Below are 18902 nucleotides of genomic sequence, written 5' to 3'. Positions count from 1 at the left end.
GTGCAGGAATTTGTCTGTGATGCAATCCCTTTGTCCTTCTTTGTAACATGCTTTTGTGCGAAGAGATAAGCTGTGACCACATTGATGCTTTTCTGGAATGCTCCATCCATCCATCCAGTGCCACTTATATGCTGCTGCTGTTAACCTGGAACACGCTTCATTAATGCTGTGAGCTCACTGCTGGAGAGTTTGGCTAAAATCAATATTGAGTCAGCATCAAAGAAGTACTTGACTTTAATGACACTAATTGTCCTTTCAGGGAGGATCTCCGGACGCACTTGAATTTTAATGACGTTACAGTCAGCCAGAGGTGGGACCAAGTCATTGCTTTGCAAGTCACAAGTAAGTCTCAAGTCTTTGCCCTCAAGTCTCGAGTCAAGTCCCGAGTCAAGACAGGCAAGTCCCGAGTCAAGTCCAAAGTCAAGACTGGAAAGTCTCAAGTCAAGTCCCAAGTCCTGCATTTTGAATTTCGAGTCCTTTCAAGTCCTTTTAACCACAGACTAATATATTTACACAGATTGTGTATGCTTTTAAACCGCTGTATTTATTTATTAAAACAAGTGCATTTGAAATTGCAGGAAAAAAATAGTGCTGACATTGCACTTCATAATAGCACTATTAACCAGTCATTTTAAACATGTAACTCATTCCTTTACAGAATAAACACATTTGAAAAAACAAGTGCAACTGTACTTATTTGCACAAAAGTGTTAACATTGTATTTCCATGGCATATTGCATTGTAACTAGTTCCACAGCAGTTTCTATCCTGTTCTTACCTTATCTCATTGATCTCCTCTCATACTGTATGTGTGTTGATGTGTGCGTACATATGAAAAACATAACAAAAACATGAACAAAACAACGAACAGAGTTGTACTTTTTAGATGTCAGGGCCCTATGCAATATGTACACATATTCTTAATATAGTATACATTTTAACTGACCTTTATTTGACTATGTTTGTGTTTTTGTAGGTGGCTAAAATACGCGGTGCTGCTGACCGCCGTCTAACGTTACGTTACTGTGTGTGATACATTGACTAACGTAACGTTAGGTGTAGGTACCTCATGCAGCCCTGCTTAAAAAAAATCACTTGACAAAAAGTATGAATAAGGTAGTGAACTGCAGTGGACGCAACATATTGCCGTGTTTGCAATGACGTTATAACCATAGACATCTTATAAGTAGACGCAGCATTGGCTGCTGTGACACGAGCAATTTGGCCGCCATCTTGAAGTGGTGATGAGGAGCCGGCGAGCAGCCTAAACTGACAGTTGACAGGTAGAAAACAAAGATGGTGTTCAGCGTTTTCCTACTCAAATGAGCGGACTGTTGAAAATAGGAATCAGGTGATTACTTTTCACAAGTAAGATTTAACATTAATGTACTACTGGTTGTATTTTATGAAAATAATATTACCACAGAGTTGAGAAGGAGCAAAGATCTTTAATATTTGTATGTGAAAATCACAAAGAAATCTTCTGGGGGAGGATGACCCCCTTACAGGGGTTTGGTTTACAAACTTTCAGCCCCACCTAAAACAAAATTCACCAGCCGCCCCTGATTATGATGCATTCTCATTTTAGGCAAAATATAAGACAATACTTTCTTAAAGGCCTACTGAAATGATTTTTTTTATTTAAACGAGAATAGCAGATCCATTCTATGTGTCATACTTGATCATTTCGCGATATTGCCATATTTTTGCTGAAAGGATTTAGTAGAGAAAATCGACGATAAAGTTCGCAACTTTTGCTCGCTGATAAAAAAAAGCCTTGCCTGTACCGGAAGTAGCGTGACGTCACAGGAGCTAGTATTCCTCACAATTCCCCGTTGTTTACAATGGAGCGAGAGAGATTCGGACCGAGAAAGTGATGATTACCCCATTAATTTGAGCGAGAATGAAAGATTCGTAGATGAGGAACGTTACAGTGAAGGACTTGAGAGACAGTGATGGACGTATCTTTTTTCGCTCTGACCGTAACTTAGGTACAAGCTGGCTCATTGGATTCTACACTCTCCTTTTTTTATTGTGGATCACGGATTTGTATTTTAAACCACCTCGGATACTATATCCTCTTGAAAATGAGAGTCGAGAACGCGAAATGGACATTCAGTGCATTTTATCTCCACGACAATACATCGGCGAAATGCTTTAGCTACGAGCTAACGTGATAGCATCGTGCTTTAACTGCATATAGAAACAAAAAAATAAACCCCTGACTGGAAGGATAGATAGCAAATCAACAATACTATTAAACCGTGGACATGTAAATACACGGTTAATGCTTTCCAGGCTGGCGAAGGTTAACAATGCTGTGCTAACGACGCCATTGAAGCTAACTTAGCAACTTAGCAACGGGACCTCACAGAGCTATGCTAAAAACATTAGCTCTCCACCTACGCCAGCCAGCCCTCATCTACTCATCAACACCCGTGCTCACCTGCGTTCCAGCGATCGGCAGAAGGACGAAGGACTTCACCCGATGCGTTTGGCGGCCCAGAGACGTAGGAAGTCAAGGTGAGGTCGGCGGCTAGCGCTGCTAGCGCGGCTAGCGCGGCTAGCGCGGCTAGCGCTCCAACAAAGTCCGCTGCTAATACACCGATCCCACCTACAACTGTCTTCTTTGCAGCCTTCATTGTTCATTAAACAAATTGCAAAAGATGTCCAGAATACTGTGGAATTATGAAATGAAAACAGAGCTTTTTGTATAGGATTCTACGGGTACCATAACTTCCATTACTCTGACTTCGTCTCGCGCATACGTCATCATACCGCGACGTTTCAGCCGGATATTTCCCGGGAAGTTTTAAATGTCACTTTATAAGTTAACCCGGCCGTATTGGCATGTGTTGCAATGTTAAGATTTCATCATTGATATATAAACTATCAGACTGCGTGGTCGGTAGTAGTGGGTTTCAGTAGGCCTTTAACAGTATAATTGTAACCAGGAATAAGTCTTCAAGTAACAATATTCAAATACTAACATTGTTTGGTAAGACAGAATTTGGTTTTATTCTGAATCCAGTGAAACAGATTGGTGGTTTTAGCTGATATCAAGACTTACAGGTGTTTATATGTTTATGTTGAAGTATTTGGCAGACGCTTTTATCCAAAGCGACATACTTAAAAAATACATATAAAACAATGACTGTAAACATAATCATTTAAGGGAAGAATGTAATACAAAATATCAATACAAAGTGTCAAGACAGAATAAACTCTCTGCTGCTGCAGCAACAGAGATACAGTCTATAAGATATATAGATATCTAATGTATTCATACATTGTTTATGTACGATATACGCATGTATATATAACCTAAGCATATTGTTTCTTCAATTTAAAAATAGCTGACCGTTTTCTTCCCCTTTCTCTGGGATTATATTCCCAGTTTTGATCTTGGACGTCTGGTCACTTATAGCGTATAAGAATATTATATTACTGTTAAGCAAACTATGAATAATAAAACACGCCAAAACATGTGTCCTTTATCATAGCTACACATATAACAAAAAAGCGCGTGAAAATCAGTGGTATTCAGTGAGGTAAGATGAATTAAATGCGCTGACAGTTCATTGCTCCTGCCAAATGAATTGCACTAGTGGAGCGGATCACCACTCCAAGATGGCGGCCCCGCGTCTCGTCTGCGCCTGTAGGCAGTAGCGCGCGATGCTGCGTACCTTTATAAGATGTCTATGGTTATAACGTTAGCAGTGAGTTTACAGCCTCACTGATTTAACTACACAGCAAATAAAAGTCACGTTACTTAGCCAATAAATGTTAGCTTACATTCAAAACTTACCCTTCTTTGTGCATCTTCAAATGTCGAACGAAGTTGGAAGTTGTTACGTCTCCGTCTATAATATTCGAACTGCATGATTTGCATAGGGCAATTCGTTTTTTGTTGACCAAGTCGTAGTTTTAATACCCGAACGAAATTAACTTCTGCATAATTGTTTCTCACTGCCGCATTGTTTGACAATTCTTCTGCATTGGTTGTCCTGCAATTTGATTGGATGAGAGCTGTGGGATGAAAACAGCGTAGATCTAATTTGATTGGCTGTTGTACTGAGAGCACACCAGCTGACAGGAACAACACGCTGATAGACACAGACGAAGAAAATGAAAAATACGGAGCGGCGCGCTCCCAAATAACTTTTTAATCTTTGGGTTTTGGGTAAAGTAGCAAGTCATGTCAAGTCAAAAGGCTCAAGTCCAAGTGAAGTCACAAGTCATTGATGTTAAAGTCTAAGTCGAGTTGCAAGTCTCTTTACATTTTGTCAAGTCGAGTCCAAAGTCATCAAATTCATGACTCGAGTCTGACTCGAGTCCAAGTCATGTGACTCGAGTCCACACCTCTGCAGTCAGCCCATCTCTATTCCAGTCTGACTTTACAACTAACGATTGATCAGTTTATGAATTGATCGATCCACCACGGCCAGCAAAAATCTGCTGGACACAGGAGTTAAGAACAATCCGAGCGACTGCAACACTTCACACTTCTGGAAGGTGAATAGTGTTTTTTTAGTAGTATTTTCTGACAAATGAGAAGCAACCATGTTTACATTATTTTACCAATGCAGGATTCACAGCATTAGAATTACCTGGTGGACATTGGTTACAGTTTTTCTCCAAAATAAGTTTAATTTTAGTGTTCAGAAGTTCAACCTGACTGTGGCTGGAAACTGAGCGAAGGTAAACAAAGTGAATCACGCCCTGTGGCTGCTTTGCATGATGAAGAAACAGCAATAATAGATTATTCCTGCAAAACCACCACTTTTTGATTTTCTAGCACGTCTGTCGAGATGCGGACGGAGCCTATCAGTATTTAAATGGTGTAATGGTTGCCAGCCTGACATGGTGCCAGGAGGGAATAAAAATAAAATATTTAAAAACAGCAAGGAGGAGAAAACACACACAAAAGACATTTATTTGTGAGGGAGATGAACCCCGTCTACATCTGACAACTGACATTAACCTTAATTCTGCTGTTAGTTATCCTGTGTTTCATAATAGTGTTTGGTGTGGATGCAGGAAACACAAATAATACAAAGCGGAAAATGCATTTGTCTGCATTGGATCACAGCAATTGCCAACATAAATGTAGATTGTGTGCATTGACAAACTAAATTTGGTGCTTCAAAGCAAGCATGTGCAGTCTTCATAAAAATGGCCACAATGTATCCCACTAGGCACCTTCTGTTGATGTTTTTTCACTACAGTGCTTGTGGTGTTGATCAATTATTGCTTCAGTGTTTTTTTAGTGGGAGATACAATAACATTTGTGGCGCCCTTTATAGATTGTGTTTATAATACTTTGTAAGACTTGCTAGCATACTTGTACTGATACCCTAAAATAAATGTTACTGAGACACTCGTGATTTAGGGCTATATAAGCAAACACTGACTGATTGACATGTATTAGACTAGACCTGGGCCAATTACGGGCCACGTACGGCAGGGACAGACGCGGAAGCAGATTTTTACAACAAAGTTCTGCAGAAAAATTTCATATGTTCATATTTTGCCGTGTTTGTTGCATTTTTGTTGCGTTTCCCTTGATAGTAAAATGTGTCGATCAAGGAGGTGGTGTGAGAAGTAAAAGAGGAGCGACGTTCATATGTTGTAAACATTAAGTTTTTTTTCGTTCATATTAAATATTGTAAATAACACATTCTGGGTGTCTCATTCAGTAAAAAAAAAAATCCATTCCATTTTTTGAGGTGGTCTGTCATAACATTTTTAGCATTCAACCAGACATTATTGTGAGTTTTTGTATTAGTGTTCCTGAAAAAGGACCCACGCGCACATACTGTACAGCAGATTTTTACAGCTAAATATATATATATATATATATATATATATATATATATATATATATATATATATATATATATATATATATATATATATATATATATATGTAAAAATATATATGAATATATATACACACACACATACACACGCACACATATATATATATATATATATATATATATATATATAGATGTGTGTGTGCGTGTGTGTGTGTGTGTGTGTGTGTGTGTGTGTGTGTGTGTGTGTGTGTGTGTACACACACCGGCCCCCAAAGACATTTTTTTCTCTCAATGTGGCCCCCGAGTCAAAATTTTTGCACAGGCCTGCATTAGAGGGTCAATGACTTATAAGCAATTAGTTTCCTGTGCCACTGTAAATATGTTTTGCTTGACGGCAGCCATGTTTTTTTATTTAATTTTTTATTTAACAGGGCTGTCTTGGATTTAGGATTTTCATAGTCGTATATGATATGTTAGATATTGCACATAGTCACAATCATATGTACTGTATATTTTTATGCTAGCATGCATGCTAGCAAGAGGAAAAGCTAATGGGGACACCTACAAATAAAGAGATCTCATTTGTGACCTTTTCCACCTCAAAAAGAGTAAAACACCTCCCAAAACATGTCAGAGTTTGGATAGTTAAGTAAGGTCCTCACTGGGCCCCACTTGTTTCGGCTTTGGCTCTGGTGGAGCAGCGAGAAAGCAATCATACTCGACTATCTGATCTAGAGGAAATAAATGATGTAACAAGGTTTTTGAGGTTGTTACGTTTGTAGTACAATCAGACTTCTTCGAACCGTCAAATAGTTGACTATTCTAAGACAACCCTACATTTTACCTACATGTGCTTTTCTGTCCCAAAAAAAGTGCAGATAAAATGTGGTGATTTTGTGGTGACTAAATACTCTAACGTTACAATGAGTGTTTGTAAACTGCTGTGTGAGAAATTTTGAAGTGTTTTACTATTATTGCCACCAGTTAGTGTTTTGTCAGAAAAAAAATAGCACTGACAATAAAGTAGGTGTGTGTATGTTGCCAAATGCTCACCTTTTTTTGTGCAGCAGTGTAGGAAGATAAAAGTTAGCTTACACAAATTATACTAATGCGAAAAAACTAACATTTTGAAGGTTTACAAAATAGAATACACTTGCTTAGTTTGCTTACCTAGGGTTTGAGCACTGCACTGGGTTCATTTCCTTCTGGTAGTGATGTCCCTGATTAGTTGGCTGCATCAGAAAGAATAAAACATCACATTCTGTTATCATAGCTAATAATAAAATAAAATAGGATGATTGTTCTTGGGAAGGGAACTAAAGGGAAACAAGGAGAAGGCCAGAATAAAATGGTCTTGATGCATTCATTGGATGGAGTGCAGTCGGTGTGTGCCAGATTACAAATGACACAAACAAAACCGAGGTGTGAAATTTTGATGTGGTTGTATAAAGAAAAACAGTTTCTATTCATCCCCCAGAAGAAACACTAACATATTACCTTCTTCATCTTGTCAAAGCCAAGGACTATGTCATTACTTCAGGAGGTTATTCAAGCCTCATGGCTGTTTAAAGGCTCTTGAATTGCATGACTGCCAAAGAAATAGTAGTCACCGAGTTCTCACAATGCTTGGGAGTCCGATACCTTATTTACTGTGTGTACTCTTCTCTAAATATACGCTGTGGAACCAAAGGGACGCAAGGAGACAATAATTTTGTGGAGATGATTTGTTCCAAATGAAGACAATACTGTTGTTGAAGGTGTGACAAGAAAAGTCCTACCTCAGTGTTGGTATGATTCAATTTGAACAAAGTTTCTTGCTGAAGGTTTGCCCCGGCTTTTGTACACTATCCTATTTGTCGTGTGGCCAAACATTGCATGTAACAAACTAGTCCGTTATTTGCGTATCATTCCATGGAATTTGGTGTCCAAAGAATCCCATATGTTGGTGACTTTGTGTCTGATCTTACAACTGCAAAATAATCCACCATAGGGTCAAAAAAAGTAGTGAGAGCCAGCACTTTGATAAAGAAAATGAAATTTAAAAAAAAATCATAGCCAAGTTCAAAGGTTCCTCTCCCCTCTCCGTTCATCGTCAACTTTCCAAAAATCTTCAATTGAGGAAAAAGTTATGTTAAATGTTCATTGATACATTTCATGCATCATTTACATGTATTTTACATTGCTTTTTGCATGTAAAACGATCGTTGTTCTCTATAAAATGTGTTTTCTCTTTATATTTAGAGTGTCAGGAAAATATGCATTGGGTTTTACATGATTTCTTATGGGAAAAAATGATGTGGTTTTCATTCAAATCGTTTTTCATTGGACCTTTTTTCTTGACGATTGGTGTTGGTGGTTCTTTGCTTTTGTATTCCGGTAACTTTTCCTGAAGTATGTCCTCACGTCTTTCCCATGGTTTGTTGCCATTAATACTCTTACCAGCGTTTGGTGCGTAGGTGGTATCGGCTCACATGGGTACGAGTCGACAATAAATATAACGGTGGCCTTCCAAAAAAGGAAACCAGGTGTCAGTCCCAGCGGTAATACGGCTATGCAGTATGCTCTACCTGCATCTGAGCATACTATCAGATCAGACACCTTCTATACGTGGGAAATGGTAACATGCTCATAAAATTAGCATGTGAAATGACCGCGTCCACTGGGGATCATGGAGAGAAGCTGCACTCGTTCTAAGTGTAATGTGCTTATGCTAATGGCCAATGGATCCTAATGACCTTCAGCAGCCACTATACCATCTTTGAATTCTAAAAAGACCACAAGGGATCATTTCGAATGACCTAAATAATTTCCAGTCGGGCTGGGAAATGGTGGCTATTGTGCCATTGTACCTTTTTGAACAGTACGAGGCCAATTATGTGTGTCTATCTCCAGAATCGTTTGTAATGCAGAAAACACAGCGGAGAAAAATGTGCGTTAGTGTCGATGGGAAGCTTGAAATGGAAATGAGCCAGCGTGCGGGTCAGCCAGGTCACTGAAATTATTCTGGATGGGTGGCAGAGGGGTCAGTGTAGTCATCATTACCAATGGCAGACGTGCGTTTGCATGGAACAGAAAAGCATACAAACCAAGGTAACGTGCGTCCAGGTGGAGTTGTCCTCACTGCTGAGGCTCATGCTGACGTTACACTGCTGGATCAGAGAAGCACTGAGGCCCGAGGCTCTGGATTCATCTTCCTCCTGCTGCCTTTTTAGACTTGCAAGCATCTGAAGCTCGTCATCATCCCCTTCGTGCAATTGTAGCCTGCTGGTTGGCTTCAAGTGCCAATCACCACAATCACCAGGCTGGATGGTCTCGTCTTCTTCCTTTCAAATCATGTCCAAACACAAATCACTTACAATGCAAACTAAACGGCTTAACATTCCCTTGACAGATTTTTCCAAAGCCTGCGATGTTGTACGGATCTCTGACAACAACTGACTGCAGTTTTAGTCATCAATTTATTTAGGAGAGTAGCCAGTTTGAATAAAACAAGTCAAACACCACATACAGTATTTCTATGACAACCTTTCAGTCAAGCCGCCTGCCAAAAGCTGCCACAAATCAGCAGTCAGGCGCTGCAGCGATGATGCGGGACATGTCACATCACTGTTGTGTAAACACAGGAAGGAAACACACGTCTCCCTTCAGGCCTTGCCATCACTCCAGCTGACTATCCTGTTATCAGCCCACCTCTGTACCTCCTTGATCATGCCAGACAGTCTCATGCTTTTCCACTTGGATTTACTAACCTCACACTTGAAAACAAAACCGCTACAGACGACCATTAATAATGAATCATCATAATCATGATTCAGGCGTTACTCCAAAAACAGCCTGCATGTCAGCTTTGTCATCATCTTCATCATCATCATTTCAACTTTATCTCTTTACATTTCACTTGCTTGCTCTTCTTGACCACTTTACAAAAAATGTTTTTGTGGAGAGGCGGGGCCAGCAGTCCGACGGCGAGGCAGCCGTCCAAGATGGCGGCGAGGAGGCGCCGGGGTCGACGCCGTAAACAAGATCAGGTGTATGGATCGCGCACCTGGGCACAATCCTCTGATCTCCTTGCAAGGTGTAAAAGGGCAGCAGCAGAGAATGACGGGGCAGAAGGAGTTGGAAGAAAAAGACCAAGACAAAGAAGAAGACCAAGACAAATAAGAAGACCAAGAAGAAGACCAAGACAAAGAAGAAGACCAAGAAGAAGACAAAGAAGACAAAGAAAAAGATAAAGACAAAGAAAAAGAAAACAAAGAAAAAGACAAAGACGATGAAGAGGAAGAAAAAGAACAGGCGAAAAAGGAGAAGACCGGGGGCACAGGTGGTCGTGGCTGTCTTCACTTCCCGCTCCCTCAAAAATGGGGGTTGGGGGGAGTAGGCTCAGCCGGTCGGAGTCCCGGCTTGCGCCCGGCGATGGAGGACTGTGGAGAGGCGGGGCCGGCAGTCCGACGGCGAGGCAGGGCACACCGGAGCCCGCTCCAAGATGGCGGCGAGGAGGCGTGGCCGGCGGGCCAGCGGCGAGGCGTGGCGCGCTGGGGTCGACGCCGTAAACAAGATCAGGTGCGTGGATCGCGCATCTGGGCAAAATCATCTGATCTCCTCGCAAGGTGTAAAAGGGCAGCAGCAGAGAACGACGGGGCATTAGGAGTTGGAGAGCAAGCAGCAACCCATGCAGCGCAGAAGAGCCAGAGAGCGAGAGGCAGACAAAGACGACGCGCCAGGCTGAAAAGCGTACCGACTAGCGAGCGGCAAAGAGAAGCTGAAAAGCGACCCGACGTGGACTGAAGGTTTATTAAAAAAATAAACAAAGTCAAAGTCATGTCTGTCCTTGATGGTCCATGGAACTTGGACGACAGCGGGAGTCTGTCAGTTTTATAATATTTTAGAATGCATCGCGGGCCGCTAAATAATTACCGTATTTTCCGGACTGTAAGGCGCCCTTAAAATCATTTTTTTTCTCTCAAAACTTAACAGTGCGCCACATGACGGTGCGCCTAATGTAAGGAATCATTTTGGTTGAGCATACCCACCTCGAAGCTATTTTATTTGGTACATGGTGTAATGATAAGTGTGACCAGTAGATGGAAGTCAAACATAAGAGATAGTGTGAACTGCACTATGATGGGTCTCAAGTAAACAACACCAACATTTTAAATGTTCCATTGAAAATATAGAACATTACACACGGCGCTCAAAAATCTATCAAAATGTTTTAGTACGACTTTGCTAAGCTATGAAGCCGCAACGCTTGAAGGATTGTCGGCGTATTAAACATACGAGTATTATTATGGTGTGTGTATAAGGTAAAATATATTATCTGCCGTTTTGTTTCGCAATATTATGCAAAAGCAACTTTTTTTCGACGTCGTAGTCGATAATCTTCATTTTCTCTATCTTCTATCTATGGGACATTCATCCTCTGCTGTTGCCATTTCTGATAAAAAGTAGTGTAAAGTTCTTACTTATATATGTCAGTAAACTCGCTAAGAAAGCGCTAAAACATACCTGCGTAGTGAGTTTACATTATTCACCCAAGGAACTTCAGTTATTAGAGTTCCGGCCGGACGGTTATTCACGGGACACATTTCTGGCCTTGTTGTTTCCGGATGAAGAGATGCTGCTCCGTTATTGATTTAAGTAAAGTCATTAAAACAGTTAGCTCCATCTTTTGACACTTCTTCCACTCCCGTCCTTGCACGCTACACCGGTACAACAAAGATGACGGGGAGAAGACGCTGTCGAAGGTGAGCCACGTAAATTAAAACGGCGCATCCGGAAGCGACTGTCAAAAAGCGGCTTGAAGGTGATCTGTAAAACATAATCTATGCAACATTTTGACCAAAGAACCACCATTACATGTTATGTAGACCACAATGAAGTGTTTTCAATTTAGAAAAATAAATAAATAATATGACTCCTTTAATGCGCCCTACTATCCGGTGCGCCTAATAAATGAAAAAAGATAAACCCCTGGTTCCCTGGGCACCACACCTACTGTTTGTGGGATGGGTTCTCGGGGAGGCTGGGGCCGTACTCTGGCTCCCGCACACACTGGGAGTCAAATGTATTGTACATGCAAATTCACATATACTCACACACATACATACAGACATACATAGGTACCTACGCTCCCACATACATATACAAATAAATACAGTACATATTTACACACTCAAAGTTCGTACATCCACACGCACATTCATTATACAAACATACTGTATACACATACTGTACATATACATTCACTGTAAAAACATACATATACACATACTGTACATATACATTCACTGTACAAACACACACATACACATACTACACATACATTCACTGTACAAACACACACATACATATACTGTACATATACATTCACTGTACAAACACACATTTACACATACTGTACATATACATTCACTGTTCAAACACACATACTGTATACACATACTGTACATATACATTCGCTGTACACACATATACACATACTGTACATATACATTCACTGTACAAGCACACATACACATACTGTACATATACAAGTACATATGCACACATACACTCATGCACATAATCACGTTTCATCAAACATATATTAACGTTGTTGCCCTAGGGTAAACTGGGTATAACACATGGCACACTGACAAAGCTTAACCTATTGTTACTATAACAATCTACAAGGTTAAGGTTGCTTCTCTTTCTTCCCCTCCATTTTTCTGCATTCTTTCGTATCTCAAGTTATCATTACGTATATGTATTGTTGCATTTGAACAATTGTATTGTTGATAATAAAGGTAAAGTACTGGTATTGTTTATTATCAATAGCACTATTTCTATTGGTATTCATATTGCTCCATTTTTAGTGTAATAATGCTCATTGTCATTTCTGTATTTTTTTTTTTTAAATTTTCGCTAACTGCTTATTTGCTATTACTTTTACCATCATATTGGTACATGTCGTATTTGCTGATGTTGCTCTGTTGTTGTTGTTGTTGTTGTGTTTGCTGTTGTTTTTGTCTCTCTGTCTAACCCCCCTCTTCTCCCCACAATTCCCCCCTCTGTCTTCCTTTTTCTCTCTTTCTATCCCCTCCTGCTCCGGCCCGGCTGCACCAAATGATAATATAAATACATTTAATAAAGTCAAAATACAAGTAAGGCAACAAGAGAAGTATCCTACACTTCTCTTTTGTAAAGTAAATCTGAACAGCCGATATGGGCATCTACATCTGCTATATGATTTGCCCGAGAAGCTGGGCAGGACATTATAAAAAAAAAAAAAAAAAAAAGAAAAGAAAAAAGATAAAAAATAGACCATTCATTGGCTGTGCGCCTTATAATCCAGTGCACCCTATGGTCCGGAAAATACGGTAGATGTGGGACGCACTTTGGACACCCCTGTTGCAAATGATTAACACTATACAACAAAAAGTAGCTATGTGCATGTGGCAGTAGAATACGCATGTCGGCAGAGGAATATGCAGTCGGCCATCACTACAATGAGAAAGGACAACGTTCTTGGCCTGGTGACCTCCATGTGCTTTGTCATCTGCTTAAATTAAGGAAATGCTCTATGATTTACTTTCTGTAGACTACTTTTACGGCGGTTCCAATCTCCATTTGATTGACAACAACAGAGAGGTTATATGTGAGCGCTAACATCAACATGGCGTAGCCTGAGAAAGGTGTTGAATTTTTTATTATTTTTTTTAAAGCTCTCTGTAATGCAATTATCACGTAATATACATTCCTATTGTTTAGATTAATACCGGATGAAAAAAATAATACTATTTTTTTCATCCGGTATTAATTTATTTTACAAACACAATTAATTATTTATTATTGTACATTATATTAACTTGCTTTGTCAACTACAACACAAAACCAATATGAGGATGTTGTTTAACAACTTTATTGTACACAATGTTTCTAAGTTTTCTGCTTTAAGTGATCATCAGGACATGTTGTGCCAACTATTACTTTGGTTAAACTGTAGGTTCAATTTGCCAGAAGAAATTCATTTTTGAAAAAAATTTAGAATTGTCATTTATGTTCCTTAAAATCATACCCAAAAATGACCTGAAATTGAAAATGCCACATTTGTCCTAATATAAACTATCCTTGGTGGCATAATGGTACACATTTCTGTCTTCATGCCAGGGAGCATAGGTACGATTCCCGGCCTGGGTTACATCAAGAAGGGTTCCATGCTACTGACATAAATATGAGGTATTATTCACAAAAAGTGTGCCCTGTATTTTTATAACTTTTTTTCAATAAGGAAAAGTAATATCTATGTGAACAAAACCCAAATAAACTTTGTGTTTGACATTAGGCTAAAATAGTTTTAAAAGACTCACTTGGTACATATGACATGAAATTTTTATAGTAGTTTTTGGTCACGGAGGACAAATAAGTGAGGAAAGTCATATGTCAGTATATTTCAGTGTAGTTTTACACCTCTGGAAAATATACAAGCATAGACAATGACATAGAGCTTGATCTATTAAAGGTTTGCGTTTTTTAAAACACATGCAAACTTGATAGCACACTAAAATGATCAACTAAACTTGTTTGCCGATGATTGCGCCTCTTAAGTGAGCAGAATAAGGAGCACAATTTTACCCTACAATACTGCGAGAAGACGATGCACTTTACTACCAGCCTGTACATTTACATTTTAGGAAAAGTATACATCTAATGTTACATGGGAATAACAGCTAAAACATGTCTGCATTCTCTGCAATGGTGAGTAGTTCTGCAGTACCTTGAAGGGGTCCTCCAGTGAGACTTCTTGAAGACAGCTCAGTGATAAGGTGTTGTTCCTGTCCACAGCTTGGTTTACTTCTTTTGGTCCACCTGACCCACACCTCAGGTCCTGTCTTAATACCCCGGATGAGTGACATTGTTTGGAATCGTTCCACTCATCCTCAGCTGGCACGCAGGGTCGAGAGTCCAGGTGCATATCAGTGACGGCTGAGCAAAGCTCTTCAGCTGATGCTTGGTCAGAGTTTTGACTCTCAGGTTGTGAGTCCAAATTTGTAAATGGAAGAGGTTCTGAAATGTCTGGAATAGAGCCTGTCATTGATGTTGGATGAAAGAGTGAAATAGAGCTCTTCTCCTGAAAGAAAACACAAAATAATCACAAACAAAGCAAATAATTTAAAGAAAGCACGCATAAAGCCGTAAAAGAACTTCACATTCAGAGCAGGTCTAAAACGACGCTCCTTACACATGAAAAACAACCAACTAAATTAGCTAGCTCATGGAGGCGAGGAAAATTTCCCTTTAGAGAAGAAACCTGGAATAGAACCCACTTGGTGCAGCACACATGTTATGTTAGTGTTTTGCAATTAGCACTATAACAATATTGAGCCAAGAGTAATGATCACAATACAGCAACACAAGGAAGACATTTAGTGTGTGATGACTGTACTATAATGATAGTATATATCTGTATCATGAATCAATTTAAGTGGACCCCGACATAAACAAGTTGAAAAACTTATTCGGGTGTTACCATTTAGTGGTCAATTGTACGGAATATGTTACTGTGCAATCTACTAATAAAAGTTTCAATCAATCAATCAATCAATAGTGTCTGATCTACTAAAGATGTGTGTACTAAAGCATGTGCAAACTTGATAACACGCATAGATGATCTACTAAGCTTGTGTGCTGAGGATTGTGTCTCTTGAATGATCAAAATAGATCATGCAATCTATTTAGCGTGTTTGTCTTCATGTGTATGCAGAATATTTGATGATCATCAGAACACATAGTGGTAGGAGGAGATGCAAATATAATCATTTAGCGCTCGTAATGTGATTTATCCAGGCTTAACCCTTGTGTGGTGTTCATATTGTTGTTACTCAGCCAGTGTTCGTGGGTCTGATGGACCCGTTGCATTTTGTGGCTTTTAATGCCTCACAATCAAACACTTTTATGTTAAAATACTGACTTATCCCAAAAAACATCTGTAATGAAGTGCTTCGAGAGGCTGGTAAAGGAATACATTGTCTCCAGACTTCCCCCCACATTCGACCCATACCAGTTTGCTTATCGCCCTAACCGCTCCACAGAAGACGCCATCTCCTCTGCACTCCACCTGAGCTTAGCACATCTGGAAGGAAAGGACACACACGTGCAGATGTTGTTTCTGGACTTCAACTTGGCATTCAACACCATCATCCCGCAGCACTTGGTGAGCAAACTGGCCACCCTTGGATTCAGAACCCCCCTATGCAACTGGCTGCTTGACTTCCTCACAGACAGACCCCAGTCTGTGAGAGTGGGCAACAACACCTCCAGTGCCATCTTCCTGAGCACCGGCTACCCCCAGGACTGCGTCCTGAGTCCCTTGCTGTTCACGTTAATGACCCATGACTGCTGCGCCAGGTCCACTACTAACCACATTGTGAAGTATGCGGACGACACGTAGTGAGCCTCATCCGTGACAACAACGACATGGACTACAGGGAGGAGGTGAAACATCTGGTTGACTGGTGCAGAACCAACAACCTGGTCCTGAACATCGACAAGACCAAGGAGATCATTGTCGACTTCAGGAAGCACCAGTCCAGCCACGCTCCACTCTTCATCAACGGCACAGCGGTGGAGATGGTAAGCAGCACCAAGTTCCTGGGGGTGAAGATAACTGACAATATGACCTGGTCCCTACACACCGGAGCTCTTGTAAAAAGAGCTCAGCAGCGCATGCACTTTTTGCATGGGATGAAAAGAGCACAGCTCCCTCCCCCCATTTTCACCACGTTCTACAGAGGCACTATAGATAGCCTACTGACCAATTGCATCTCTGTCTGGACTGGAGCCTGCAGTGCCTCAGACTGGAAGTCTCTCCAGAGAATGGTGAGGACGGCGGAAAAGATCATCAGGACTCCTCTTCCTCCTATCCAGGAGATCGCAAAAAGCCGCTGCCTGACCAGGGCTCAGAAAATCTGCAAAGACACCTCCCACCCCCACCAAGGACTGTTTTCACTGCTGGACTCTAGAAAGAGGTCTGCAGCCTCAGTAGCAGAACCTCCAGGTTCTGTAACAGCTTCTTCCCTCAGGCCGTAAGACTCTTGAACGCATCATAATAATCCCCTCAATTCCCCCCAAAAATGGATGAACTCGCTGGAATATAAAGACAATATAACATACATCCATAAACGTAGATGCATATGGAAAAGTGCAATATATTTATCTTTACAGTAATCTATTTATTTATATCTGCACCTTATTGCTTTTTTATCCTGCACTGCCAACCAGCTAATGCAACGAAATTTTGTTCCTATCTGTACTGTAAAGTTCAAATTTGAACGACAATAAAAAGTAAGTATAAGTCTAAGTCTAAGACCCACAAACACTGGCTGAGTAACAACAACACGAACGTTGCATTGAAATTTCTCTGCCAGTTTCTGCATCCCACAGGGATTCTTCTTTTGTGTTTCTGCACCTGCGGTTCCCACACAAGGTTGCAACATCGTTTGTCAACACTGTCTGCGCTCATTTTGTCGCACATTTGACCCTCTGATGTTCTGTGTACCTACACTCTGTCCTCCTCCTGTCTAGGCCTGCTGTGTGTGTGTGTGTGTGTGTGTGTGTGTGTGTGTGTGTGTGTGTGTGTGTGTGTGTGTGTGTGTGTGTGGGCGTGTGGTACACAGAACATACATTTCCACACTTCTATTAGCCCCGGGTCCAGTGGACCCCGGACATCTTATATGTAATAGAAATGTGTAGGGGGGGTGTATGGTGTGTGTTCATTAAATATGTATTCTGATATATGTTCTTCACAGAAAATGAGCCAAAGCCAGTGAGTCTCAGTTTGAAAAATTAATTAATTGTATCATTTTTCTTTTAATAAAAATCGAAAACGGGTCCCACAGACCCGAACACCACACAAGGGTTAAACTGTTTTGCATCTACAGTATATTTAGCACGTTTGAAAGCTATATAGCAAGACAGATATCCAAAGAAACTGGCAGTTACGCGCAAATAGCTGAGCTGCGAGCAGAAGGAGGCGATCGTTGCAGACGATGGAGAGAGATAATCTTGAGTGAGGAGTTAAACAGACTGTATGTCTGTCAGAAATACAAATATTAGACGTATCTGTGCAGCAATTGCAACTTTATCTGATGAACAACTTAAGGGATGATTTGGAGACAGATTACACCAAAAGTAATCAATTTAGCTCCTGAATGAAAATACTTCTAGCAACATGCATTTTCTTTCTCGTGGGTCATTACAGCAAATAGTGCCAGGGTCTCCCAGAGTGCACTTTCTGGTGCTAAAAAGTAGGTTCTGTTGATCGCACTGCAGGAGCACTTCTACATTGCGGACAGCCGGTAATGCACACTTTTGTACTTGTTATCAATTGTGTGCAGTCTTGGTAGATCACCTGCAATAATCCCACTACTATTACACACAATTGTATATTTTGCACACACTATTTAGTACTTGTTATTTGTGATCTTAGTAGATCAGGCCCATAGTCTACACGTGCATCTGTATATGTTTTAATTGTATTTCTAATTAAATGTGGAACCATACAAAGTGATAGATTAGAGAAGTATTTATTCACGACACGGACTGAAGAATGCATTTTTGCATGATACTCTCATTTATTGAAATGTGTCTGTATACAGTTTTCCCTCGATTATTGTGAGGGATACGTTACGTTACCTTAGGGTACTCGAATATCAATGTACTCAAAAGTAATTTAAAATCAGTGATGCACTGAGACTGTAGTAGTGGAGAGAACACTATACAGAATCTTAGTTCAACAAATACATCTTTGCACTGAGAGAATACAGCGCTGTAAAAAGCCTTCAGACCAGTTTAAGCCAGTTCTCAGTGAACAAGTGAGCATCACAAGCAGCCAATCTAGAGAAGAGAAGTTGTTAACTTCCCAGAAGCACAAACACAAAGCTCCCTAAGCATCGAGTCTGCCTTGTCTCAATTTCTTCTTTCGGCCGGCTCCTTTTGCGGCTGGCTTTATTCTGAGGTCAGAGGTTAAAAGAAGCCCTTTGAGGCTGGAGCTTATCGGCACCATATGTTATTTGCTTTCCCCTTCTTTGTTTTTTTATCATT

At 40.4% G+C, this 18902-nt stretch overlaps 1 protein-coding gene across 4 annotated transcripts in view; it reads right to left on the bottom strand.

Moving 5' to 3' along the window:
• cfap20dc (CFAP20 domain containing) overlaps positions 1-18902 on the bottom strand; it is a 58844-nt gene that overhangs the window by 13796 nt on the left and 26146 nt on the right. For all 4 annotated transcript variants that reach the window (XM_062049023.1, XM_062049041.1, XM_062049014.1 and 1 more), the window contains 3 exons: positions 14578-14931; positions 8909-9145; positions 6993-7054 (listed from right to left, as the gene is read on the bottom strand). In XM_062049023.1, coding sequence (XP_061905007.1) covers positions 6993-7054; positions 8909-9145; positions 14578-14931 — 653 coding nt within the window. The remainder of the gene's footprint in view (positions 1-6992; positions 7055-8908; positions 9146-14577; positions 14932-18902) is intronic.

Source organism: Entelurus aequoreus, linkage group LG01, assembly GCF_033978785.1.
Source record: "Entelurus aequoreus isolate RoL-2023_Sb linkage group LG01, RoL_Eaeq_v1.1, whole genome shotgun sequence".
Taxonomy (NCBI): Eukaryota; Metazoa; Chordata; class Actinopteri; order Syngnathiformes; family Syngnathidae; genus Entelurus; species Entelurus aequoreus.
This window is presented reverse-complemented; position numbering and strand designations above follow the sequence as displayed.